The sequence below is a fragment of the Osmerus mordax genome, chromosome 15 (genome assembly GCF_038355195.1).
Source record: "Osmerus mordax isolate fOsmMor3 chromosome 15, fOsmMor3.pri, whole genome shotgun sequence".
Lineage (NCBI taxonomy): Eukaryota > Metazoa > Chordata > Actinopteri > Osmeriformes > Osmeridae > Osmerus > Osmerus mordax.
In genome coordinates this window covers 8545423-8573052 of record NC_090064.1, presented here as the reverse complement: position 1 = coordinate 8573052, position 27630 = coordinate 8545423, and the positions used below count along the sequence as shown (strand labels likewise).

General features: G+C 47.1%; 1 protein-coding gene across 1 annotated transcript in view; it reads left to right on the top strand.

Moving 5' to 3' along the window:
* The first annotated feature begins 15766 nt into the window (after positions 1 to 15766).
* The window catches only part of LOC136957636 (E3 ubiquitin-protein ligase HECW1), a 33565-nt gene continuing 21701 nt past the window's right edge, over positions 15767 to 27630 (top strand). The window contains exons 1-6 of the mRNA XM_067251726.1: positions 15767 to 15793; positions 16590 to 16923; positions 17069 to 17176; positions 18354 to 18448; positions 21957 to 22032; positions 23447 to 23616. Of these exons, the coding sequence (XP_067107827.1) occupies positions 15767 to 15793; positions 16590 to 16923; positions 17069 to 17176; positions 18354 to 18448; positions 21957 to 22032; positions 23447 to 23616 (810 nt within the window). The remainder of the gene's footprint in view (positions 15794 to 16589; positions 16924 to 17068; positions 17177 to 18353; positions 18449 to 21956; positions 22033 to 23446; positions 23617 to 27630) is intronic.

The window sequence follows — 27630 nt, the reverse complement described above, 5'->3', positions numbered from 1 at the left end:
TCCTCTTCTTCTGTGGCAGCGGCAGCTGTCCGCGCCATAAACCTCCCGCGGAGGTCTCCCCTCCACAGCCAGACGAGGAAGGGGTCCACGCAGAGGAATCTGCTCGCCTCAGCATTCGTCTTGAAGTGATGTATGGACTCACTAAAGGCCGCTACAGGGCCTGAATGTAGTGAGCCGGCATGTACGAACACACACACGCACACACAGATGCTCTCTCTGTCTCTCTCTCTCTCACACTCTCACAGTCCCTGAGACACACTCACCCCCCCCCCCCCCCTCCCCGCATTCCTCTAATGATGATCTAACAGGTTGCGGCGATGGGTACATGCCCCCTGTGCATGTGATTTCCATGCCAAACAAATGATGCTAATGCCAGACTGTGAAATGATTCCTTCAGGGAGGGACGAGCCCACTCACCCGGAGAGAGAGGGTAGGAGGGATCGGGAGAGGTTAGTGTCCTCATGTGTGTGCACATCACTCAACTTAACGTACGTCTGTGTGTTTTTCTGCGTGTGTTTGTCTTTGCATGGTTAACACACACACCCCTGCTGGTTGTTTGAATAATTCACAGGTTGGTGTGCACACCTATGATTGGTCAGGTATGTACTTATGTGTGTGTGTGTTGTCTGCGTAAATGAGCTTGACGTGTTGTGTCATGTCGTGACGCAGGCAGAAGGAGGTGTGTGTGTGTGTGGGGGGGTTCCTCTGCTGATGTCAGTCTGCAGCCTGCCTTTCTCCATTCTGCTCCACTGGTGTGCGAGATGAGCAATATGGTCTCTCTGCGATCCTCACACGCTGGTGTCTCGTTCTCTCTGACCTTCCCACACACCGTTCTCTCTCTCTTTCTCTCTGCTTTACGCTCTCTCTCTCTCTCTCTCTCTCTCTCTCTCTCTCTCTCTCTCTCTCTCTCTCTCTCTCTCCGGGCCCTCACCCTCTCTGTCTGACCCCCTCCCAGGCAGATTTCTATCTCCCTGACCCTTCACACTCCTGTGCAGGGGTCTGCCCTCAGCAACACTGGACACAGACCATAATAGGCAACACCAGTGTATGTGTGCTTCACAGCATTTGTTGCCTAGAAGCTGGACGGAACATCATTACACCCCTGGCCAGATGATATTGCTGCCGCTGCTGCTTATTATGATTATGATGAGTATGACAATGATGATGTTAATGATGACGATGGCGCAGGTTGAATGCATGTCGAAAATAATGATCTCCTAATCCAGCCTCCATGCTTGGGTTTGCTTGTGGATGAATGTCTTCACACAAGGTCTCACTGCCATGACTTTCTCAGTGCCAAGCGCTTTTGATAGGAAGGTGAACGAACACGGGTATGAACGCAGCTGGGAGGTGTCGTCACACAGATCTTGACTTCACCCGTCAGGTACCTCGTTTGTGTCTTTCAGTGTGACAAACCCACAGTATACACAGTAATTGGCATGTTTCTGATGCTCCTGTACCAAGGCAGGGTTTCCTCCTCCACTCCCCACTGCTTCAAATCTACAGCCTTTGTGCCCCCGGCCACTTATACTTGTTTGGAATTTGTCATTATTGTCCCCTGCTTTGATGTTTGTGAATACTTTTTTTTCACTCCCTTACGGTCTAGGTTTTCTGTTTTGTCATGGTGCACTGGGTACCCTGCTGAACTTGTATTTGTGTCCGTGTGTGTCTGTGTGTTTGTGTGTGTGTGTGTCTGTGAGTGAACACGTGGCTCAGATGTTGTTTCCAGCTAAACCTCTGCTCCCTTTTCTCTCTCTCTGTCTCTTTCTTTCTTTCCTTTTTCCCCTCTTTTCCTCTCTCTTTCTTGTTCTCCTTCCAAACAAACACTTCATTAGCTTTTATTCTATGCTCCACCGGATCCAACAGGGAATTAGCAAAATAACTCTCTCACTCACTCTCACTCGCTCTCTTATTGGAACACCGTTGGGCCACTTCATGTGATATTAAGAACATTTCTCATTTCTACAAATAGGGGACCTAGAGATTTCAAATGAAATGTAGATGAGGTCTTGGTGCCTTGAACTCGGTTGTGAACCCAAGGAGATAGATCTCCATGCGGGATCACAACAAGCCAAGCGAAAGTCAACTGGCGGATGTACCATAAATCATTATTATCATTATTATATCATATGTATGGGTCGAATTAAACCATAGGTAGTAACCAACACTGGTGTGTGTGTGTTTGTGCGCATATGTGTGGTGTGCATGCATAATACCTGTGATGAAGTTTCCATGGAAGAGATAGGTACATTGTTACACACACACACACAAACCGTTATAGTGTGTGTTGTGTTCCCATTTACATTGTCAAGTAGAAAACAAATAGTTTGTTTCAGCTCATCAGAGGTGCTAGAGATGCTTTTACTTCCAAACAGCCCATGCTAATTTGTTAGTCTGCTAATACTAATTTGGTTGCTAACAAGTCACAGTGTTGAAGAACAAATGTGCGCTAAAAACACCACCTACACTGTATCAATGTTTTGCGCAGTTATTCCGAATTATAGGACCAAATCTCTCAAATTTGTATGTGTGCTTGCTCACAGACACACAAAAACAAATCAAAACAGAAATACACCACACACACACACACACACACTGACAGCCACAACAGAGAGCTTAACCACTACTTGACTTTTCCTGATTATGATACCTTCCACCTGAGGTAAAGAAATAAACAAGAGGAAAGGCTTTACAGTAGCTGTGCGCTGGCTTGGGCTGAGCTCTTATGGTGTTCAGTGTTGTAATTAAACTATAACTGTCCATCTGCCTCACATCATGTTGGCATGACTTTAAGTGTGGAGAGAGAAAGCCATGGGTTGAATACGGCCATCAAGGCTTCCCAGAACACAGGCTGACCATGTGTCGGAGTGGGACCTACAGTGTGACTAGGCTTTAGTCTAGCATGCTAATTTAAGGTAGTTTGTCCTCCAATGTTTGGAGCCAGGCAACTGCAACATATCTCTTACTTCTCTTACTACCTTGTGGAGTCAAGTGGCTGAGCGGTTAGAGAATCGGGCTAGTAATCATAAGGTCGCTGGTTCGATTTCCAGCTGTGCCAAATGACGTTGTGTCCTTGGGCAAGGCACTTCACCCTACTTGCCTCGGGGGAATGTCCCTGTACTTACTGTAAGTCGCTCTGGATAAGAGCGTCTGCTAAATGACTAAATGTAAATGTAAATGTGCTTCTAATGGGGACGAGCTAAGTGCAGCCTGCCGGCTCTAAAATGACATAATAGTTGCAGAGTATGTGTATGTTTGTCACTGTTCTTGTCTCTGCGGAAGCCCCTCACACACACACACACCCTCTCTCCCTCTCATTAGGCCGTGGCTCCTAAGTGCTAACCCAGAGGATGTAACACTGACAGGAAGTGCGACAGCGCAGCGGTGACTTTGCACGTACAGCGTGTCCGGTGGAGAACATGGGATTCCTTTTGGATGAGAGGCGTGGGGAACGCGGGGGCTCCACACAGAGTACAGGGGGGGAAGAGAAGAACAGAGGGCTGTGTTTGTGTTCTGCTGCCCTGTGGGCACTGCTCCAAGATGGACACCCCTTTCACCACTGACAGATAATTCCTCTTCAATCCCAATCACAACCAGGAGAGAGAGAGAGGGAGAGAGATTCATCAGACTGAAAGAGACATAACCTCACTGCCTCTAGCTCAGGCTTGTTTGATCTGTAGAAGAGGTCTGGAACTCTTCTAGATCCAGAGACCACACTTAGATAACTTGATTCAACCCACGCTTCTGTCCACAAACCCCTTATCAAAGTGTTACTTGAGGGTGATATCTTGGTGTTACAGTAAACACCAGCCCACCAGATAAACCTGGTTGGATCAGAGTGTATCACTCACTGAGAGACTGGAGCCTCTCTCCTGGAATTGATATTAAAATATAAAAGACAAAGAAATTCACCACTGTTTTTGTTCGCAGTCCACTGTTTGCCTCTGTCTCTCTCTCCTTATCTCTCTCTCTCTTTCTCTCTCCCGGTCTCTCTCTCTCTCTTTCTCTCTCTCTCCCTTTCTCTCAATCTCTCACTGACACCATATCAGAGAGCTCAGGAATAGCTCATTGAGGCATTTAAATACAAGTCATTGAGAATGAAAATAAAGGGTGAAGTCTTCCATCCTTTGATCAGGGCAAAAGAGGATTCTGTCTGGAATATTCAGGTGCTCGTATTCAGTTTGATTCTGTCTACATGCAAGGAAAGGAGAGGAGGAGAGAGGAGAGGAGGAGAGAGTGGAGGAGAAGAGAAGAAAGGAGAGAAGAGGAAAGGAGAGATCAGAGGTTGATATTCTATTCATACAGGATGATGCAATAATAGCGGATAGATGAAACCAATTTTGGTGCCACACACACACTGACTGTCTCTCCTTCTCTTTCCATCCTAATCTGTATCTCTTTCTTCCGGTCTCTTCCTCCATCTCTCGCTTTTGGTAAATATAGGACAATGTTGTGATCCACAATGAATAGAGAAAATGTATTGCCCACAATGTTTATGATGAAACATTACATATAATGTGAGAAAAGAGATGTGCAGAGTGTCAGAGTTGAATAAGAGGAGATGAAAACAGGGAGTAAGACAGTGTGAGTTTGTGTGCGCATGTGTGTATAATGTATGTATTTGCATGAAAGAGAGTTAGAGGAAAAGAAGAAGAAAGAAATCAGCCTTATTCTGACAGTCAAGGAAAAAAAACATCTGCATGCAAACCAGCAAATTACCAGAGCGCCCCCTAGTGGTTATCTACAGTATTACCCTGGGAGACTGCCAGGCCGAGAGCGTTGAAGAGACAGCTGCGCTAGTTAAGCCGTGAATGCTGCAGTGTCTCTGCTAAGCCAGGGGAGCAGCACAGCTCCTTTACCCAGACCTGGGTCCTGCTGCCTAGAAGGTCTCCACCCCGACACGGTCCCCTGGCCCCAATCACACTCCTCCATCTTCATTTCAAACATGGTCTCTCTGACCAACCAATCTGTTCCTCCCCCATAATCTTCCAACTCTCTCTCTCTATCTCTTATTTTCTATTTCCCTCCCTTACACCCTCTTTGATGTCAGGTGCAAATTGAAAAATAAATAGGTTTCTTCTGAAAACAGACCTCCTGTTCATGGCTCTAATTAGTCAAGTTTAATGGTGGGGAATAGACAAATATGGAAGAAGGGAGAATGAGGGATGAGAGAGAGAGAGAGAGACAGAGAGAGAGAGAGAGAGAGAGAGAGAGAGAGAGAGAGAGAGAGAGAGAGAGAGAGAGAGAGAGATAGGAAGAGAACAAAGTAATGAAGGATAGAAAACAGAGAAAAAGATGAGGTTTGAGTTGTGGAGAAAGTGAAATAATGGGCTGAGAGATGGAAAGTTTGAGATGTTATTGAGATGCTCTCAGGGGAACGTAGCAACCGGAAAGTACATCAGATGAGGATGATTATGACTCATCTGCTTCTACTCTTGTCTTTCCTGCTCCGTTCCTCTCCAGAGCTGGGCTGGGTGTCCAGGGATAGTTTCCCTCCCCTCCTGCCCTCCTCCTCCGCTCTCCTCCCATTCTGCTCCCCTCCTGCCCTCTGTCTACCCCCTGTTCCTGCTTCCCTCCTCCTGCTCCTCTTTCCCGCCTCCTTCTCCAAACCCCCTCCTAGTCCTCTCCCCCTCCTGCTCTCCTCCACCGCCCTCCTCCCCCCCGGCCCATCTCTGCTCTTAAGAAATGAAAGGAAATGTCAAGTGAGGCTGAGAGCTCCCAGACTATCTCGGAACATTATGCATGATTACCCTGCCATCGTACTTCTGCCTCCCAATATGTGGGGTAGCATAATGTAGCACCACCAGACCCAGTATTTCACACTATAGGTCACCAATGGAGTTCACATAATACAGCCCCAGTCTCTGGTTCAGATATTTCATATCAAACGACTGGATGGCTGCCTCCAATATTCCTCCCTGGCTTTCACTGAAGAAGGTTCAAAACTGATCAACAAGGTTTTTTCCTGTCTTTATGTGTGTGTGTGTCTGTGTACGTTAGAAGATGAAAACTCAGTCTCCAGTCTCAGTCTAGGTCTGGTTTCAGTTCTCAGTGATGCAGATACTGTCTACCTGGCCCTGTGAAAGGAACAGCTAAACACACATCCAGGGATCAATAGAAACATGAGAGTATATTTCAAAGACCATTTTAGCTCCTTTCAGTCTTCCACTTCATAGTACGTTGCCCTTAGGCATATGTCTTCTCCCTCAGGTGATATACAGGACGTTATAGTCAATGTTGATATTTCAGAAATGCTTCAGAAAGCCAGTCCACACGTCAACGTTTGTATAGAAATGTAATTTCCAGGTTGTTCACTGAAGGAGTGCTGTATTGAGAGTGTGGGCAGACTAGGCTTGAGGTTGGTTCATTTATCAAACAGCTCTTTTATGCGGTATAAACCCCAGTCACTTTGTTACGAGACACAATTCAACAGTGTCATTGTCACGCAACAATTATGACAGCTTCCACTAGATGTCAGTAGAGACCTTGTCTATCTTCACCATGGAATCTAAAAGATTTTCCATGGAAATATCTTTTGGAGCATAGCCTTATCCAGAGTGGATTGTATTGTATACGTTTTTGCAAACCTGTACGGGTTACTGTTAAGTAATGACGTGCATCACATTACACAATATGATTGTGAGGCTGCACTGGACCCTGTATGAAGTCCGATTCTCTTTACTGTAACAGTCCCTCATTGTACTCATGCAAACACACGTTCAAAACACAACATTGCCTGTGGCTCAGTGCGCTAGAGCATAGCATCCGTAATCCTGAGGCTGTGGATTCAATTCCTGGTGCATGCATGGATTTTGAATTGGGCAGGATGAAATGTGCCTTTACAGTTCCTTTGACGGCAGCTCAGTCTATCCCTCTAACACAAGGGTGTTCAATCCTGGTCCGCTGTCATGTATGTTTTAGATGTTTCCCTGCTCCTGCACACCTGATTCAAATGAATGGTCATTATAAGGCTTCGACAGAATTTTATATTATATCTGGACAAGATGTCATCCTTCTGGACAATGGCCATTCATTTGATACGGGCAAAATGCTACATAAAAGCGTCAGAACTATTGTGATTTGTATATGATCTTGGTATTACCAGAAAGAGGGTTGTAAATAATAAGATTCATCAGATTGAAAGAAACAGAACCTCACTGCCTCTAGCTCAGGCTTGTTTGATCTGTAGAAGAGGTCTGGAACTCTTCTAGAACCAGAGACCACACTTAGATAACTTGATTCAACCCACGCTTCTGTCCACAAACCCCTTATCAAAGTGTTACTTGAGGGTGTTATCTTGGTGTTACAGTAAACACCAGCCCACCAGATAAACCTGGTTGGATCAGAGTGTATCACTCACTGAGAGACTGGAGCCTCTCTCCTGGAAATAATATTAAAATCTAAAAGACAAAGAAATTCACCACTGTTTTTGTTTCGCAGTCCACTGTTTGCCTCTGTCTCTCTCTCCTTATCTCTCTCTTTCTCTTTCTGTCTCCCAGTCTCTCTCCCTTTCTCTCTCTCTCCCTTTCTCTCAATCTCTCACTGACACCATATCAGAGAGCTCAGGAATAGCTCATTGAGGCATTTAAATACAAGTCATTGAGAATGAAAGTAAAGGGTGAAGTCTTCCATCCTTTGATCAGCAAAAGAGGATTCTGTCTGGAATATTCAGGTGCTCGTATTCAGTTTGATTTTGTTTACATGCAAGGAAAGGAGAGGAGGAGAGAGGAGAGGAGGAGAGAGTGGAGGAGAAGAGAAGAGAGGAGAGAAGAGGAAAGGAGAGAGCAGAGGTTGATATTCTATTCATACAGGATGATGCAATAATAGCGGATAGATGAAACCAATTTTGGTGCCACACACACACTGACTGTGTGTGTCACAGTCAGTGTCCTTCTCTTTCCAACCTAATCTGTATCTCTTTCTCTCTTCCGGTCTCTTCCTCCATCTCTCGCTTTTGGTAAATATAGGACAATGTTGTGATCCACAATGAATAGAGAAAATGTATTGCCCACAATGTTTATGATGAAACATTACATATAATGTGAGAAAAGAGATGTGCAGAGTGTCAGAGTTGAATAAGAGGAGATGAAAACAGGGAGTAAGACAGTGTGAGTTTGTGTGCGCATGTGTGTATAATGTATGTATTTGCATGAAAGAGAGTTAGAGGAAAAGAAGGAGAAAGAAATCAGCCTTATTCTGATAGTCAAGGAAAAAAAACATCTGCATGCAAACCTGCAAATTACCAGAGCGCCCCCTAGTGGTTATCTACAGTATTACCCTGGGAGACTGCCAGGCCGAGAGCGTTGAAGAGACAGCTGCGCTAGTTAAGCCGTGAATGCTGCAGTGTCTCTGCTAAGCCAGGGGAGCAGCACAGCTCCTTTACCCAAACCTGGGTCCTGCTGCCTAGAAGGTCTCCACCCCGACACGGTCCCCTGGCCCCAATCACACTCCTCCATCTTCATTTCAAACATGGTCTCTCTGACCAACCAATCTGTTCCTCCCCCATAATCTTCCAACTCTCTCTCTCTATCTCTTATTTTCTATTTCCCTCCCTTACACCCTCTTTGATGTCAGGTGCAATTGAAAATAAAAAGGTTTCTGCTGAAAACAGACCTCCTGTTCTTGGCTCTAATTAGTCAAGTTTAATGGTGGGGAATAGACAAATAAGGAAGAAGGGAGAATGAGGGATGAGAGAGAGATAGGAAGAGAACAAAATAATGAAGGATAGAAAAGAGAGACAGAGACAAGGTTTGAGTTTAGAGGGAAGGGGAAAAGTGAAAGAAAGGCCTGAGAGATGGAGAGTTTGAGTCGGGCTGGACCTAGGGTTTTGGGGGCCCCAAACAAAAATAATGTATGGGGCCCTTTTGATTGGCAATTTTTTTGTGTGCGGGGGCCCCGATCCAATCTCAGGGCCCTAAACAAATGTTTAGTTTGTTTATTGGGTCTGGCCGGCCATGAGTTTGAGATATTATTGAGATGCTATCAGGGAACATAACAACCGGAAAGCACATCAGATGAGGATGATTATGACTCATCTGCTTCTACTCTTGTCTTTCCTGCTCCGTTCCTCTCCAGAGCTGGGCAGGGTGTCCGGGGACAGTTTCCCTCCCCTCCTCCCTCCTCTCCGCTCCCCTCATGCTCCTCTCCTCCCATCCTTCTCCCCACTAGGCCTCCTGCCCTCTTCCTCCGCTCTCCTCTCCTCCCATTCTGCTCCCCTCCTGCCCTCCGTCTACCCCATCTGTAACTCTGTATAACTCGAGACAACTATCATGTCAGTATGCCTGCGCCTCGTCCATTAATTGTGTATAGTGGGACAAGTTATCCCTTATTTCTCAGCGTGAGAAATAGTTGAAATCCGTGAGAAATAAAAGGTGTTAAATGAGAGCGTGAGAAATGGCTGAAGTCTCTCAAGTCTCACGGCGAATGCATGAGCCTTCAGAGACCTATCATTAAAAACGATGTGGTGAATGCAAATAGTGCTCTCCAATTGAACATTGTACGGCCTGAATAACTACCTATAGGCTATCGGTTATTGGCCTGCACAACTGGCTCGATGCTTGGTCATCTGTATGCGCAAACTGTAATAGTCCTACTTCTGCCATCTTATCATGGCTATTTTCGGCATCTTTCCTTACTACTATCCGCTTTCGTGTTTTCTCGATTTACTCGACATTTAACTGGCAGTACGGGGGAAGGGGGGAGGGCACAGAGGCAGAGAGGAGCGAGACAGCGAACGACCACGCGACAAGAAAGCTTCTGATTGGCTGTTTACTCCTGGTACCCAGTAAGCAGCGGTCGGATGAGAATACTGTACTCCAACATCCAGCGCTACAGGGACGTTGTTTGTGGTATAATTTTATGTTAACGAGAAACATGGATTCTGGTGAAATCCTCTGTTAGAAAAAGATCGCAGCATTTGCGGTGTAGCTCACGGAGTCGGAGTATGATTCACCGGCAAGTCATTTTATCTCAGGTATGTCTAGATGTCGCTTATTTGTTGATTAATTGCTGTCAGAAGTGGCTGCGTGTAGGTTCCAGTAGTGGGTTCTGGTGTTGCACATGACTCCAAGTCAATACGTTGACAAGAAACGAGTATGTGGTTGATGCGTATTGACGGAGCTCTGGTGTCACTTTCTCTCGTCCCGACAACAACAACATTGTCTCGAGACTGTCCACGGCAGCACGCCAGTCAGTCCCAGTTATTCCGCACTCCTTTGTGTAGATATCCTTAATCCTCTTAGAACGAGACCCTGTCCACTGTAGTGTGTTTAGTTGCTTTGTTGTTTTAAACGAGAACCGTTTTGTGAACTGTCGCGTGTTGTGTTAAACAATTAACAGTTTAATTGTTATGGTTTAAAACAAGACTACCACTACTAGTCCACAACTCTTGCCAGGGGATCCTATCCTACTTTCACATTTCCAATCGTAACCACTCAGAGCTGTAGCCCAGATGCTGATAACATGCTGAAGACAGAGGGATACCAGCTATTGGAGGAATCCCCAAGCTTCTTCCTGGTTATCTGGGGGGGAAGTAGGAACTCCCCATCCACAATCTTCTTCTCTTTTCTCTACAATAGAAGAGGGAGAGAAAGATTAGGAAGAGAGGGATAGAGAGTACTTGGCCAACCTAATCAGGCTGACACTTTATGACCCAGTGGAGATGCTTCACACTCTCTCTTGCCCTGTCCACACCCAGTCAGACTCTATGACCTACTGTTCCTCTCCTCATCCTGCCATTAGTCAGGAGTGTCATTCATGAAACCCATTTGGAGACTGATGCTGAGTGGGGGAATGACCCAGACCAGGCAGCAGAGGAGTGGATGGGTGAAGATGTCACATTGCTGGGCTGGAGCTGGTCACTCGCACGGTGATGGGACCAGACACGCACAAGTGGATCTCATCTGGATGATTTAGCAGCCAGAGCTGCTGTGATGGGCCGGGTGTCTGGGATAGGAAGCTCCCCCAGGGTGAGGGCTCCTGGCGTGGGCTGCTCTGACCTGACAGGTGGGGGAGACGTGCTGGGTCGGAGCGGCTCAGATACTGTCATAACATCATCAGGACTTAGTGGTCCTGTCGGGATCGCTGTTTAATATTTGAACTCAACCTCGCTGAGGAGATGAACCTGGGCTCATTCGTCTGTGTGTGTGCTTGTGGGTAAGCGTGCGTGTGTACACGTGTGTGTCGGTGTGTGCCCGTGTGGGTAGGAATATGTTCCGTGAACGTGCATCTCTGCATTGCATCACACTTGAGAAGCTCTTGCATGCTAGATCCATGTGGCCATGAGACACAGTGATCGTGAGGAGAGAGGCTACATCATAAAGGGAGCCCTCCCACAGGCTGAGTCAGACTTTAGTCATCCATAGCTCAGTATTGATTTAGCACTACCCCAAGACACATTCCTCGAATCAGGGTAAGTGGAACGGCCTAGCGATAAATACGAGCTCGAAAGTATTAGGAGCATAAAACACAGGGATTCCACTCGGCTGTTGAGAAGACAGGAAGGGATTTTATGGGCGTTCCAGCTTGCCCACAAACAGCGTGAGTCTGTAGCCGTGAAGGCACCGCGCACCATTTGTTCAAGTCCAAAAGCCTTGCTTGATCGGCTTTATATGTAAGCTCAGAGATGTCATTGGCTGCCTCAGTACATGAACTCATTGATAGTCATTGTAAGTTTCTGTACATGAACTCAGGGAGTAATTGTTTGCTACAGTACACAACCTCACACAGTGGAGTCATTGCTTACCTCAGGACATAAACACATTTGTAGCTTGTGCGCTCCACTTTCAGTGGTCAGACATTTTCACTGGTTCCTCATTACTTTGACTGTACCACAGACCACTGTGCATCAGCCGGAACTGACCACGTAACTACTGTACAGAAGCTGCTGTAGCAGTAAATAACCGGTGTGCTTTGTGTGTGAGGGACACAGTACTCGTTTATGTGCCGTGGTCATATGACCGCGTATTTTACAGAATGGGCTTGTGGATCCAGTGGTGTGCATAGTAGTAGGCCCTGCTGTTTACGTCTAAACATCAATCAAGCCGCAGGCGAAAACGGAATACTCCACTATGAAAAAAGCTGACCCATATAGAAAGGAGTTTCATGCTACGCTTCAAATACTTCACATGGGGAACCTTTGTTTTTTAGTCCACTGCCCACTGGGGCTGCAATAATTGGAACACACAATAGTAGGGCTACTAAAGGAGAACTAACTGGCTGCAGTAAACCTCTGTCCTTCAGACAAACAGTAAGCAGAGAGTTTAGACCAGAGAAGACTCTGTTCTCTACATGTACTGCTGCACATGATCAATGTTTAACATGTGAACTGTGTGTTCAGATGGATGACTGGCATTGATGTCTGTCCCCTTAAGACAGAAGCATCCAGAACGGAACACCCCGCTCAGTCAAGAGGAAGCCCAGGTCATATGTCCACGTTCTCTGAGGAATGTAGTTGTGATGTATTTATTTCGCTTTCATCCAGAGCAATGTACAGGGTCGGATTTGTACCTGTGAACTCTTGATCTGCATTCGATGCCACCACTGAGATAAACCCACCCCCAATAGAGTAGTAGTAGTAGTAATATCATGGAGATGGAGTACATGCCCATGGTCTCTCTCTACAGCAGAATGGGACAGCACTGTTCATTGTTATGTGAGTTACAGGGGAACAGAGGATATATTCAGAATGTAGGCTAGAAGTGTCTTTAGATCAGTGCGACAGAGGGAATAACCAATCCCATTTCCGCACGGCCCCGTAGAGACCCACTGACTGTCAACAACGCATGCCGCCATCGACTGCAACGTGTAAACGTTCTCACCATCCGTGAGGTGGTGTCAGTCCTCCCCGATGAGGATGTCGGATGCACGCAGCCTCCAGTTCCTGTGTGAGAGAGCAGACTCCCTGTTGTGTCTCTATATCAGGAGCTAATTACAGAGGCAGGACGGGAAGACGGCGGCTGCTGCTATAGTAGCGCCGCTCTCCGTGTCACAATACGAGGATTCAACCTAGATTCTCCAGCTGACAGGGGTTGGGGAGGGTGGCGTGTAGTCTATGTGTGTGTGTGTGTGTGTGTGTGTGTGTGTGTGTGTGTGTGCGTGTGCGTGTGTGAGAGTAGGGGGAATTCGGGGGGAAATGAGGAATGGAATCCGTTCCCAGGGACCACCTGAAAAATGTCTGACACAACTCTAGAACTGAGTGGTTTTCTCTAACCTTGCCATCATGAGATAGTGATCTGTACTAAATTGTTTAGCTCTCTGCGCTGAAGAGACAGAGCATCAATACTGTACTTCCTCTACAATCTCAACCACATTTGATATTCAGTAGCCGTTGTTTAATCAAATATTACGCCGTTTGCTAAATAACTAAATGTAAATATTACTAATCAAAAATGGTATCTATAAAAATATGTGTGATATGTAGATATGTAGATATGTATATATACACTGAATAGGCTGCTGCTCATATATACAGTACATATGTATAAACTGTATATATACAAATATTTCTTACACTGTGAAATACTTTCTATCAAAAGAGGCTTTTCATGAACTGAGCTGACGTTTACTATGCCCAACCTGGAAGCTCCGTGGGAGCGAGCTTCTCCAAGGCAGCCCTTGTTGCTGGGTAAGACAGGACTGAGAGGTTTCAGTTTCCATAACTGCTTTTGTCTCCATGCATAACCAGCGAAGAGAGTGCGTGGGAAAATGCTTATTATGTTAGTGTATAATTTAGCTCCAATTATCTAGGGATCTCTCTCTCTCTTTCTCTCTCTCTTTCTCTCTCTCTTTCTCTCTCTCTCGCTCTCTCTCTCTCACATTCTTTTTCCAAGATGAGCTGGGTAAACTAGCGTCACCTCCCCAAACCCCTCCAATGTACAGCACTCACATGACAGTGTGAGAACACTGAAGATTAAGACTCCCCCTGTCTCGATAAAGGTAATGATATGGCTTCATTATGCCAGTGCCATTCCTGCTGGAGATAATTGGAGGCTCTCTCCTGGGGGTACAGTAGCTATCCAGTGGAGCCGCTGAGAGAGGCAGCATAAACCGCTGGGTGTGATCTACCCTAATGAGGTCCATAGGGCTTAAACATGACACTGGTACTGTAGCAGGAAGGGGAACTGGATGGAGGGTTTCCACTGGTGATGAGAAGGCAGGTCCAAATCCCAGGGGTCTTCTCTCCACAATCGTCTTCTCCAGCAGACAGTCTCTTCTGGATCCAAGCTCAGTCCCCCCCCCCCCCCCCCCCCCCCTGGCACACAGGGAACCCCTGGAATGACTGGATAGTGCATTCACACATGAGCTCAGCGACTGAGAGAGCAAGACCGTGTCTTAATCTGATTCGGATGTCTTCTCAATCCAATCCAAATGGATTATTTATCCCGTGCTCTGCGTGGAATCCAGAGAGATGAATGGTTAGTTTTAAGCAGATTGTTGTGTGTCTTGAGTGAAATGTCTCTATGGCATTTGTTTACATGCAGGCCCTGGGCCGAGTTCCCAAGGGCAATGTTAGAGAAGATGTACTGTAATTACACAGAACAGCTCTATACGCATTGGCAGTGTGGTACGTTTCGGTGGGTGTACTGTTCAGTATGTGTGCTTGCCATAGAATAACTAAGCAATGCTAAGCTTTCACTTGCCTCTGTGAGTTGAATTCTCCGACCCACTAAACTGAGTGGGCTGTGAGTGTTTCTGCTGGCACCAGGAACATCCTACAGTGCTTTGAGACTGAGCTGTGTCTACTAGATGTCCTGCATTCGAGCTAGGAGCAGCTGACAGGCAGAGGGCCTTTTAAGTGTACTTAGGATACACAGAGAAGCTTCTAGGCCAACGCTACTGTAGCGTGTCCTGAAGCTGGAATAATAGGATATGTAGGTTATGTGTGGCATGTGAGGGAAGGCGTGTTTCTGTCTGGCTACTGGAGCACGTGCCCGGAGAACAGGGGGATTCCTCCTGCCCAGACCTTCAAACGACTGTCTCTCCCTCCTCCTCCTCTCCTCCTCCTCCTCCTCCTCCTCCTCCTCCTCCTCCTCCTCTCTGGCTCTCAGCTGTTGTCCGAGCTCTATTAGTAGTCTAACAGACGGGTCGATGACGGCGAAAGTGCGCTGGCTCCACCAGAGGAGACGAGGAACGTGCTTGGCCGTCTCTTAGCACCAATAAGGTCGGAAACACAATGAGATGAGTGCTTCATGCGCTGCCCAATTGAGTTAGAAGACAGGAGACCAGGAGAGGGAGGGAAGCTATCAGAACGAATGTCAGACGTGGAGTCGTGGTAAGACTTTGATTGACTTCAGCAGGCCCCGCCTCTTGCTCGACCACTGGTCATCGGCTAATGCGAGTCTCTCCGTTTTCTCAAACTTGTTTGCGATACAACTGCATTCCTGTCATGCAATGTTTCCCCGTATGCTTCCTACGTCTCGACATATTTTGTTTATATTTGTGTACTTCTTGTGTGTCCCTCTGTCTATCTCTTTATAATCCATAATTGTCGAATATCTGTTCATTATTGTCCTGTGTCTTTTGCCCTCAAAATACGGCATTGTTTGTAAAACTTTTTTTTTGTTACAATTGTTTTGGAGTTTCAGGCGGTCATACTTGATCTAATGAGGATCAAGTATGAACTTATGATGTTGTTTGATTTTTGTCTCACACACAGATACATACACAGTCACGTGCTGTCTGGTAGCTGCTTCTCTGCATTCCTATTGTTGGGTTATCACATGACCTCTTCCTCAGGATTTGATGTGCTTTGACTTGGCGAGTCATTATGCTGCTCCACCTGTGTAGTGTTAAGGTCAGTGTCTCCGATTTATCAAGCTACCTTCACCATAAGCCATTGCACCAGTGTAGTCATGTCATGCTGCCTCTACCCATCAACTGCAGCAATAACTTTCCTTCTGTTCCTACATTTCCCATAAGCCTTGGATGATCCTGGAAAAGATCAAATTCACCACACTGACGTTATCAGAGTCTGGTCAGGTGGTCAGATGCTAGAGTGCTGATTCCAGCCCTAACCTTGAAGACACCCCCCTCTTCACTTGATGTTATTTCATCATATCATCAGCCCTTGTTGTCTCTGTGTGTTTACGTGTGTGTGTGCAATCCCATGTGTTGTGTGTGTGATATTGTTTTTATACTCATTGTGATGAGTGTCTGCGCTGATCCGTCAGCTTACAGCCTGCAGGTGTGTGTGTGTGTGCTTGGGTGTGTGTGCACATGCGTGCGTGTGAATGTGTTTTATGATCACATGAACTGGTCCACCAAATGGGCTCTTGTCTCTAATGGTTGTGATGGAGCTGTAGGTTTACCTTCAGGTTGACTGCTTCTGTAGTGTCTGGAGAGTGGTCCCTTAGGTCCCCAGAGTGGCCTTGGTCATGATAGGACAGGACCGGGTGATAAACATACTGCTGTCCAAACACAACTGTATGGCAAAAATTTTTTTACGATGTTCAACACCATTGAGCTCCATCAAACTCCATCAGCACAAGTCATTTTACTTCAATTATAGAACTTATACCAGACCAGGTCCCTATAGCTGTGTTGTTCTAGAGCTTGTACCAGAACAGGTTCCTATCTCTGTGCCGTTCTAGAACTTGTACCAGAACAGGTTCCTGGGCCTGGCTGCCATGGCGTCCCCGTCTCGCAGCGCCCAGAGTCGCAGACGCTGCAAGGACGCGTCGTCGCGGCTCAGCTACAGTCCAGAGCTGTACCACAGTGGAGGCCCCGCCGGGGCGGAGCACCTGACCCTGGCGCTGACCCTGCCTCGCTCCACCAGCGACGCCGACCTCCTGACCTCCGACTGCCGCTCCATGCTCACAGTCAGCACCTCCCACTATGCCATCGGCCAATCCCAGGACATGGTGATCTGTTGGGACATCAAGGAGGAAGTGGATGCAGGGGACTGGATTGGCATGTATCTGATTGGTGGGTGTTGATGATGCAACTACAATGCAAGAAGTGGATATGCAAACACGAAATCTGGTTATTTGACACTAACATTGTAGGGATATAGTTTAAGAAAATTTGACGGTTAATTTCAATTCAACATGATCTGTTCTTTTCTCCTTAGATGAGGTTCTGTCTGAGAACTTTCTAGACTATAAGAACCGGGGGGTGAACGGTTCTCACAAGGGCCAGATTGTGTGGAAGATTGACTCTATTGCATATTTTGCTGAATGTAAGTACTGGATCGTCACTTGCCAAACTGAAACACTTTCTCATATCATACAACACTCTTCTTATAGCTTGCTTATTTGCAAATCTGGGAATATGTTAGAAGTTCTCTCTGTAAGTAAATTATTACAGGCAAGAAAGGATCGTTCCTAGCATAATTCATGAATATTTGATGAGACTCAAGGCTATCTACTGTCCGTTCCTCACACTTTTTTCATTTTTTTATATTTACAAATCCCTGACAACCCAGTATGAATCTGTAGTTGCAGGCAGCCAGACTGGCTCTTTATGCAAAACCCCCTCCTATTATCCATATTTCCTGGCTGTATCTCAGCCACAGCCTGTTACTGCAAACAGCAGAAAACTATTGAGTGTCTCAGGCTGTTCCTCACGGAGAGAAATAGAGAAAGAGGAGAGGGAGAGAGGGAGGGAGGGTGAAACAGAGATAGAGAGAGAGAGAGAGAGAGAGAGAGAGAGAGAGAGAGAGAGAGCGGGGAAAGAGTGCATGAAACATAGAGACAGAGAAGAGAGAGAAAAGCTGGAGACTCGGAAAAAAAAAGAACCCAAAAGAGACAACGAGAAATAAGAAAGACAGAGAGATAAAGAAAAAAACAGAGAGCTGGCGAACGACTAGAGGGAGAGAGCGAGGGAGGGAGAGGGGTCCCTGGCTCCCTGTGGAGCAGGGCCCCACCCTGGGTGGCTTCTGTCTGACAGGAAGCCCTGACTAATGGGGGGAGCTTGAGCCAGGCAGAGTACCAGAGATAACACATAGCTCACCTGTGTCAGGGCCTCCTAGGATGGGACTAATAGGAATGGTTACACTGGCAAACAGCAGCGCATTAGTCAGCTGACAGAGGAGCAGGTGTGGACTGGTAGAGGGAGGAGACAGCCAGGAGGGAGCCCCAGTACAGAGTGCCATAGCTCACCTGGGAGGTTTCTGTTTTTAGAGGGTGTGTGCGTTGAAGGTGTGTGTGTGTGTGTGTGTGTGTGTGTGTGTGCGTGTGCGTGTGTGTGGTTGTACCCATCTTTGTGGGAAGCCCATGGAAACGTTCTAAATACCTGTCTGCGAGGGAAACACGTTCAGAAGAGCCACCTGCAGGTTCCCCCAACGCCCTCCTGTTTGTCCTCAGTGCACTAAGTGGCTGGAAATGCTGCCTCTCTGATTCTGTTTCTCCCCACAGCTGAGACCAAGATCTGTTTTAAATATTACCATGGTGTCAGCGGGGTACTCAGAGCCACCACCCCAAGTGTCATCGTGAAGAGCACATCGGCTCCTGTAAGTCTCAAACACACACACACACTCCATCAACATGCTGTCACATCCATGCAATTACACAGTCTGCCTTATTTAGCAGCTCAGGATTTAATGCCTTTAGGGGGATTACGAAATCAGTAATATCCCCCTCATACTATTGGTTATGTTGCTTATTATCTTCATGTTTGTGACAGGATATGACAACCGTGCAGGTTGTCACAAAGACATGGATCTTCTGTAATGCAGAGTAATGGCTGGCAGACAGTCTGGTTCATGTTAAGTTGAATGTGGAAATAGACAAACGGGCTGGCAGGGTTGCAGACAGTCTTTTGGTGGGAATGAAAAAGGCACTGTTTCCTCTGAACCTCTTGTACTTTTGTCCTCGTGCTTTGGCCCATTTGCATGCGGCTTCCTGTTTTCAATTTAGTGCGTCAGTTGGACCTGCTTCGGCAGTCGTTGTGGACAGTCGTCGTGGGCTCCTGAGGTCGCCTTTCATAAGCTCTCACATTCACCCATAGCTGTTTTTCAATTACGTTAGCAGGTTCTGACAAGGCTATGCTAAGCTAAACTAAGCATACCACTCCAATAGACAAATGAGTGGGTGCTAGGCTAGCAGCTATACTAGCAATGCTAGCGAAACAGATGGATGGATGGATGGATCGAGTTACTGAGGCTTGCTCCCATTGTGCTGGCGTAGCCCCCGGAAACGCTGATGGCCCCTGAACCTGATCCGAGCCCGGTGTTTTGTCCTGGGAAGCCAGGTTAAAAATAAACCCCAGAGAGTACAGGAGGGAGGAAAAGACAGGAGAGAGGCAAGCGAGAAAGGGAAGAGAGCGCTGATAGTCGGGGCGGGCATTTGACGAAACAGGCGTCGTCGAAGGAGGAGGCGTACAGTGCTCACCGTGTGACCGTCACCGCCGGGTGACAGAGGGGGGATGCGCTTGACCGCGTCGGACTGATGAGGCGGAGTGCCGGCGCTTGGGTGTGCGAGCGGGTCACTGTGATTCATGGAGGGCCCGTCCCCAGCCGTGAGTGATGTCACCCAGCTGGACTGAGAGGCGAGGGGGGAGGAGGAGGAGGAGCACGCTGCTCACCTGGCTGGCCTGGGTAACACTCGCTTTTCATCTCTGTCATCTCTCCTTCTCTACATCCTGTTCTTCCCTCTCTGCCTTCTTTTGCTGCTCCTTCTCTCTCCTCCCGCCTGCCTGCCTGACTGCCTTTCCTCCTTTATTTTCGGAGTCTTCAGGGCTGTGACATCACATCCTTCATGGTGTTTGAGGAGCGATGCTGTAGCACTGGTGTGTGTGTGTGTGTTCACTGGAGGGTGTTGACCCGCCAGGGCCCTGAGGCAGTGTTCGACCATGTTGTGTCCGAGGTGTAAGCATCTGCACCTGGTTATGATCTGCTGCTGTTGCTGCTGACAGGAAGGAGGAAGGCAGGCTCTCTTCTCTCCTGAGAAAGAGAGAGAGAGAGAGAGAGAGAGAGAGAGAGAGAGAGAGAGAGAGAGAGAGAGAGAGAGAGAGAGAGAGAGAGAGAGAGAGAGAGGCAATGCTTTGAGTTGGAGTCTGCTCTGTTTTCTCAACAGGGCAGGTAACAATGTATTTAGCTTGCTCATGCATTACTCGACCTGGGTAGCCTGGGATTCATAAATGGAAGCGATGATTTCTCATTTTGTGTTATGCGTAAGTGCTGAGAGTGTGCCGTGTTTTAAATCGAGGAACGTATGTGGGAACAGCTCTGGTTCTGTGTGTATGCTGATTATGCTGTTGAGAGTGGGATTGTCATGTGTGGTGATGAACTTGTTTGAGTGTGTGTGTGTGTATTCTTTATCTCCTAGCCATGCTGCCTCACAGGGCTGCTGTGTAAGCCTTTCGCAGCCAGGCTCCACCAGTGTTATTATCAGCCAGCAGCCGCACTGCAGAGGACAGTCCCTCTCTCCTCTCTTCTCCTCTCATCTCCTTTCACTCCTTATCTCCTCTCCTTTCCTCCCCTCTCCTTTCTCCTTTCCTCTCCTCTCTTCTCCTGAACAATAACAGGCACCACAATAAGGACACACGTATCGAACACAATACAGTCCAGTCAGACGGACAGGCAGGCCGTGTCTGTTTGTGGCTTCTGACCTTTAATCAGATTTCTACCCACTCTGCTACTGTACTGTAAGCCTGTAAGCTAAGTTGGGACGTCACCCTCGTGGTCGTAGGTCACAGTCTCACGTCCTGTAAGAGTTGTCATTGTCGCACAGAATGGTTTCACCTACAGTCTCACACTCCAACCAATCAGACTTTTCCTGGACAAGCATTTTTATCGGTGACACTGCAATTGATGTTTATAAATGGGGTTGCTTCTGCAACGTTTGATTCACAGCCATTGACCTCCATTGGCCAAAGCATTTCATGTGGTTATTTGTGAATTATTGATTAATCTTCATGTCATTTGTCATGCCATTTTATTATCCTTGATGTGTCATGTATTTACATACAGTGGCAGTCATTGCTGATTTTCTTTATTTGTAAAGTTTGTATTTATCTTTCAAACAATTTCTCATTGTAAATGTATGTAGGTTCTGGATTAACTGTAATTTGATTCATCCGTCAGATTATCTTAATCTGGCCAAGGGAGGTTTAGTCTGGGGTAAAGCCACTGCTATTGTTTGGTAATACACATCGGGAAGATGCTCACAGAATACAGATTAATATCCTATTAGATCCATGATATCAAGTGGAACAAACATCTGTTCATCTCTGCCTTTGTTTGAGTTGACTGCTTCTGTTTACATCTTATTTTGTTTGTGGTTTGGAATATTTTGTCATTGCATTATCCTCATTGTATGTAGAATGAACCCCAGATAAAAATGGTCTTATGTAGAGATTTCCTTTTTTGGTTGATGATGAGCATTTAGGAAAGGAGACGCACACACAAACGGAAGTCCTCTGTTCACAGATCGTCTGCACAGAACTAAAGAGACGGACAGCAATGCACACGTCACATGGCCGTAAGACTGGCCAGGCAGTAATTGTAGTTCAGACTGTTCTGAAAAGGCTGCTCTCCAGAGAGGAAACTCCCATCTCCTCTGCTTCTCCTCTTCCTGGATCAGAGATCAATGAAGCTCCTAATGAAGACTGCTTATTGATCTGGAAACACACACACACGCACACCATACTGCACAGACACACACACACTTACACAAAAACACACGGACACGTGTACGGACACACACACGCGCGCGCGCGCGTGCGCAGGCACGAGCCTCAGAGTAGCCTCACACTAGAAGACTGGACAGGACATGGTGTGACGGTGCAATCAGGGAAGAAGGGGAGACAGGAAGGAGGAGAGGAGGAGGCGGAGAGAGCGCATCTTGTAAAATCTTCATTCCTTTCATTCTGTTCCCTCTCTTTCTCTCTCTCTCTCTCTCTCTCTCTCTCTCTCTCTCTCTCTCTCTCTCTCTCTCTCTCTCTCTCTCTCTCTCTCTCTCTCTCTCTCTCTCTCTCTCGCTATCTCTCACTATTTCTCTCTCTCTTTCTCTCTCCAGGTGTTGAAGCCAGTAGTCAGTCAGGAGGTCACCCAGGGCCCTGCTAACAGAAGACTTGTCAGTTTCTCCCTCTCCGGTGAGTCTCTTCCTTTCCCCCCATCCCTCCCTCCCTCCTCCCTTCTCAACTCCTTCTTGTTACCAACCCGTCTACAGATCCGAAACAAAGCGTCTTGTTTTCCACCAGCCACCGCCTCGTCGATCTCTGGTTCTTGTCCTGTCCTCTCCCCCAGCCTCACCGGGGGTAGTGTCGTATTTATAGAGGCTGATTCTCAGCGGGTGAAAGCAATGCCTCCGTCGCCTCTCGCCCCTCTGAGAAATCTGTTTCAGTCCAGGAGGTCAGCCTCAGTCGGCACATCCAGCAGGGATCTGTTTTTCAGGCTTCCCAGGGAGTCTGTTGCTGTGAAATGTTTATGGATTGAGTGGCTTACAAGCCCGGTGTATTAGTGGAGCCTAACCTTAAGGCTCATGGTGGATGTAGGCGTTGTTGGGTCAGCGTTGTTAAGTCAGCGTGAGTACAGTGATTACATGAACCTCGAAAAGAGCTTGGCCAGTTTTCACCCCCACACACACTTAGAGAAGCCGGCTCTATATCTTGAGTCCTCCACTTGCTGCGCCTTTAGTCGCTGACAGTGTCGTGTCCTCATACATATTTCATTGGAAACCACTTCTGTGCTACAATACCGTACAGTATGCTTCTGGTCTGTTTTGGCCCTGCTGTTACAGATGGCTTATGTAAATTCCCATTTTTCTTTTTGCATTATTCAGAGCACACACACAAAACACACCCTCCGCTAAACTCCCCGACTTGAACTCCTGTCAACTTCAGTTTTGTTCAGTTCAAGTGTGTTCCTGTAGTCTGGAGGGACAGAGGAAGGCTCTAGTGATTCCCTCCAGACAGACAGACACCTCGGTGATTGGAATGGAAGTGGGCGGGATGGAACACTGACAGTCTGAAGGAAGCTGCCCCTTCTGGATCGTTGTTGAGGATTTATTGAGCCGAGCTGTAGGGAGAGTAAACACACACACACACATAAATTCACGTCCACAGAGAATCACTGACACCCTTCCTACCATCAGAGCCAAAACCGCCTTTACAGTTTTTGCTCAGTGAACCAGTGATTTTGGCAGAGCAGAGAGAGACCCAACCGAGTTGTTCATTAAAAACGCTCAGAAGCTAGATACCAGAGAGAGAGGGACATGCTGTGTTTAATCTCTCTCACTTAGAGATTAATATTTGAAGTGATCACGAAAACAGGCCCAAGAAGGATTTTCTCAGATTTGTTCTTCTTTCTATGTTGCTGTCCTCTCTCTCCTTCATAAGTTGTTGTTACGCTATTTACTGTCACTTGTGTCTAATTCAACAAGTTGACCACTTAGTGAATTGGCTTCCATCTAGACAGAAGGCCGTCAAAAGAAATTAAGCATAGCATTCCCAAAATCCAAAAAAAGCTTTACAACTGTATCTCTTGTTCTTCCATCCATCCACCCAGACTTCCAGGCGGTGGGTCTGAAGAAGGGCATGTTCTTCAACCCAGACCCCTACCTGAAGATCTCCATCCGGCCAGGCAAACACAGCACCTTCCCCGGCCTCCCCCACCACGGCCAGGAGAAACGCTCGGGCATCGCATGCAACACCGTCAACCCTGTCTGGCAGAGAGAGGTGGGACTGCACAAACACACACACTCTCTATCTCTCCCTCACTTTCACACACACACTCTCTATCTCTCCCTCACTCTCACACACACTCTCTATCTCTCCCTCACTCTCACACACACTCTCTATCTCTCCCTCACTCTCACACACACACTCTCTATCTCTCCCTCACTCTCACACACACACTCTCTATCTCTCCCTCACTCTTACACACACTATCTCTCCCTCAGTCTCTCACACATATACACTCCATCTCTATCTCACAGACACACATTCAATGTTGTTTTCTAACGCGTGAGACTGGACCAGGATCAGACAGAAGGCAACTTCTTGGAAAAGCGCACTCAAAGTCAACAGTGCTTCGCTATGCAAAGTATGTCAGTACCTGCCATTGAAGAAGAACAGGTACTAGACAACAGTGAAGAGTGACAAGGTGAAGGAGTCAAGGTGAAGGGAGTCGGGTTTCCTGCCAGGTGGTGTAATATCCCTGTGTGTCAGAGCTACACGGCTCATGAGCTAAGCTGTTTTGTTGCGTGGAGTTTTGGTACAGAGCCGACAGACAAAACTTTGTCTAACATTCAGGGTTCTTCACGCTGAGATAAAAAAGAGGGAACATGAAAGAGGGAACCCTAGGGGAACCGCAGTTCCCTCTGAAGCTCCCGACAAGTTTCTTTTGAATTTCAACAACTGCAGCTAAAGCAGACCTCTCAGAGCACGCTCACACAATCCCTCCACTCTGTATAGCAGTGAATTAGCTTTATCTGTGTAATGTTGAGCTGTTATGGAGGACTCTTTCCCAACCTGAACCTGAAGCTCTGCAACACCCAAAAAAGAAAAAAAAAGAAACAGTTCCTGTACCTTCCCGAGTCATATTTCACAGCCTAGTCATATTTTAGCTGACACTGTCCTCCCGGTACAACACGCATAAAGGTCATTCTAAACGTACGTTTATCGGTTAGACCTCAACATCCCTGTGTTGTGTTGGGAACAACCCTGTTCATTCATCTTGTATTGAATGGATTTCATTCCATCCCATCATGCATCCCTAGCTGAGGGCTGCCACGCGTGTTTAATTAAAACAGTGGAGGCGTTCATTTGACATTTACTCTCCTTCAGCTCAAGCAGATCGAGTGAAAGTGAACAGAAGAGTGAGTGGGAGAGAGAGAGAGAGAGAGAGAGAGAGAGAGAGAGAGAGGTGCTGTCGAATCAAATGTTGACCTGGGACTCCGGAATTGGAATATAATAGCGTTTATCAGTCCAATCCATAGTAAAGCGTTGTCCTTAATGGCACTTAAAGTCAGTCCACCAGTTTGTGATGAGAAGTCCTGAACAGCAGGTGTGCTGTACTGTGGGCCTGGATTCTGCCACCTTTCTGTTCTCACTCACTCTCCCTTCCTCTCTCTCTCCCTCTCTCTGGCCATCAACATCATCTGCTGGGCTGAGAACGTACAGTGGTGATTTAAGACCCCTGTGTCCAGTGTAATATACTACAGTGGCAACCATGTCACATGTGGCTGTGTGTTCATAACTCACATGCTGGGGTGGGGGTGGGGGGGCGGAGGGGGGGCGGAGGGGGGAGGGAGACGGAGAGGGGGGAGGGAGAGAGACGGAGGGGGTGAGAGGGAGTGAGGGAGTCATCCATGCAGTTCTTCACTGATGCTCACGTTCAAGTCATCGCCATGACGTTTTCACTGTTTCCATGGCTACAGGTGCTTGCGGGGTGAATGGTTGTGATAGTCCTCTTCTGTAGAACACAGGAGTAAGAAGAGGTGTGTGATAGTTTGTGTACCCTAAGGCATTGTCACATTCATACACTCAACACTTTCCTCTTGACACTTCCAGTGTCTACCACTACCACTACCCCCCCTCCCCCTTGCCCACACACACACAAACTCTAGTACACACACACATCCATAAAAAGAATAGTCAGGGCATGTCATCTTTACCCTTAGAAGACCTCAGCAGAGAGAAGTTTCCTCACCCTTGCATCAGCCTGTATTTCCAGCTGTGGGCTAGCCTATTTCATCGGCAGCACTTTAGGAATAAAGACCTACTTTTGCCATGTCCTTTGTTTAACCGGACTGATTTCCGAAAGCTGTGAATTGATTTGGGGACAAACAGGCTGCTGTCATGTTTTTGGTGTTGGTCCAGTTGAGTCGTTTAATCTAAACATAAAGCATCAGTATCCTCACACAATTCTTCTTCTTCATCGTCTTTTATTCTCCCTCTTTTCAGCTTTTTCTTCCTGTCTCTTGACAGGGGTGTTGCTACAGATGGCTGTTGCAAACCGGACTGACCTATGTTTGACTGAAGCTAATTTCTCTCCTACCGCTCCCAGCAGTTAGCCTCTGTCACAGTTTATCTGGTCTGGCATATGCTGCCTCCCAGTCAGTCACACAGCTAGCGTAGCCTACCCTAGTGCTTAGCCTAGCATTTAGCTGCTGTCACAGTTTGTCTTAGCTTAGCAAATGGGCTACCCCCCACTAGCATATCATACTTTGGCAGAGCTGTCTGACTCGGCAGAAACTTGCTCAGTGATTCAAACTCTAGTGGTGTGCCTGATAGAGGATTCCTAGCCTCTCTTTAGTTTCCATCTTGCTGGGTTTGAATTCACAGCCACAGACGACTAGAATGTGAATCATTTATCACGGTTGAAGATGCTCATGCTTTGTTGAGTAGCTTGTTGCAACCCTGTTGATTTTGCCTAACAATGACATTACCGTATGTAAAGGGAATCCAATGATGTTCTACCACTGTGTTTTAAGAACTGTTACAACACTGGAGATGCAATCTTTTTATTGTCTGATCCCTCACCTAGACGACTCTAGAAGCTAGACTGCGGAACTTTCAACACCAAAGCCCTCTGGCCTTTCCGTGTCTGCAAGCACTTTCTTTTAGCTAACACGATTAGCATGGCCTCAACTGAGAGTGTTTCGCTTTCTACTGATTGGCTACTGTAAATGCTGCAAATGCTAATGCTACTCTCTCTCTCTGACCTCGAGGGAGACTGTAGAAATTATCGCTAATCCTTCTAATAGGCCAACAGCTGCAACCAGCCAGTCACTAGCAATCCCCTTCTCACAGAAGCGAGTGAGTTTTAAAAAGATGGATTGGGCTCTCTTGTGGGGTGTGAGTGTGTGTGTTACAAGAAGCGTTTAGTAGCTCCTGGCACTTGAACATAGAGTATAGCACCAGATTACTCTCAATGCAACTCTTTGGAGTTGACTGGATTTGTTGAGCTCCAGTTTGAAAGGCTGTGCGTGTTCATGCTTGAGCGAGTGAGTGTGTGTGTTGCCGTGCATAAGAGAGGCTTTGGGCTAATGATAGCTAGCAGGAAGACTTTGTTTTCTGTCGTGCAGTGGTCCCACACAGTCTCTCAACTGGGAGGAAAGCGGGTGACAGACTGAGCGTGAGCCTACCATCATTTGCTAGCAGACACGTTCTGCTTAGTCATGTGTCCTGTCACTATAGATACAAGAGTGTATTGTGGCTGTGTCCTCATACGACGGCTACCCTCGTAGAGATTGAAACAGGAAATTGTGCCCTGAGACATGACCGTTCTCTGATCTGTCGGCGAAGGACACACGGGCGATGCCTGCACGCCCCGTCACTTTGCTCATCTCATGCTTGGCAGCCGGTGACTCCCATTTGTCTTGTTTGCGAGTGATATACAGTACTAACTGGTACAGAGAGAAAGGCACAAAAGAGGCTTTGCTGTCTAGATCATAAACAAGCGTTTGGCGGACTTGGTTCAATCGGGTTGGGTTTTCTCCTTCAGGTGCGTTTGTGCGGTTGTTATTTTCCTGTCTGGGCTTCCTGTGAAGGGGAGGTAAGAAGCTGTCGTTTCTGATGAAACGAGAGCGCTGAGGGCACGGATGGACAGGAAACTGCAGGGAATAAACACCGCTGGGAGCAAACCACATTCAAGCCGACCAGATTGAATTAACCGAGAGGAGACGAGGAAGGGAGAGGATTGAAGAAGAGGGGAGGAAGAGTGGAGAAGACCTGGTGAGAGAAGAA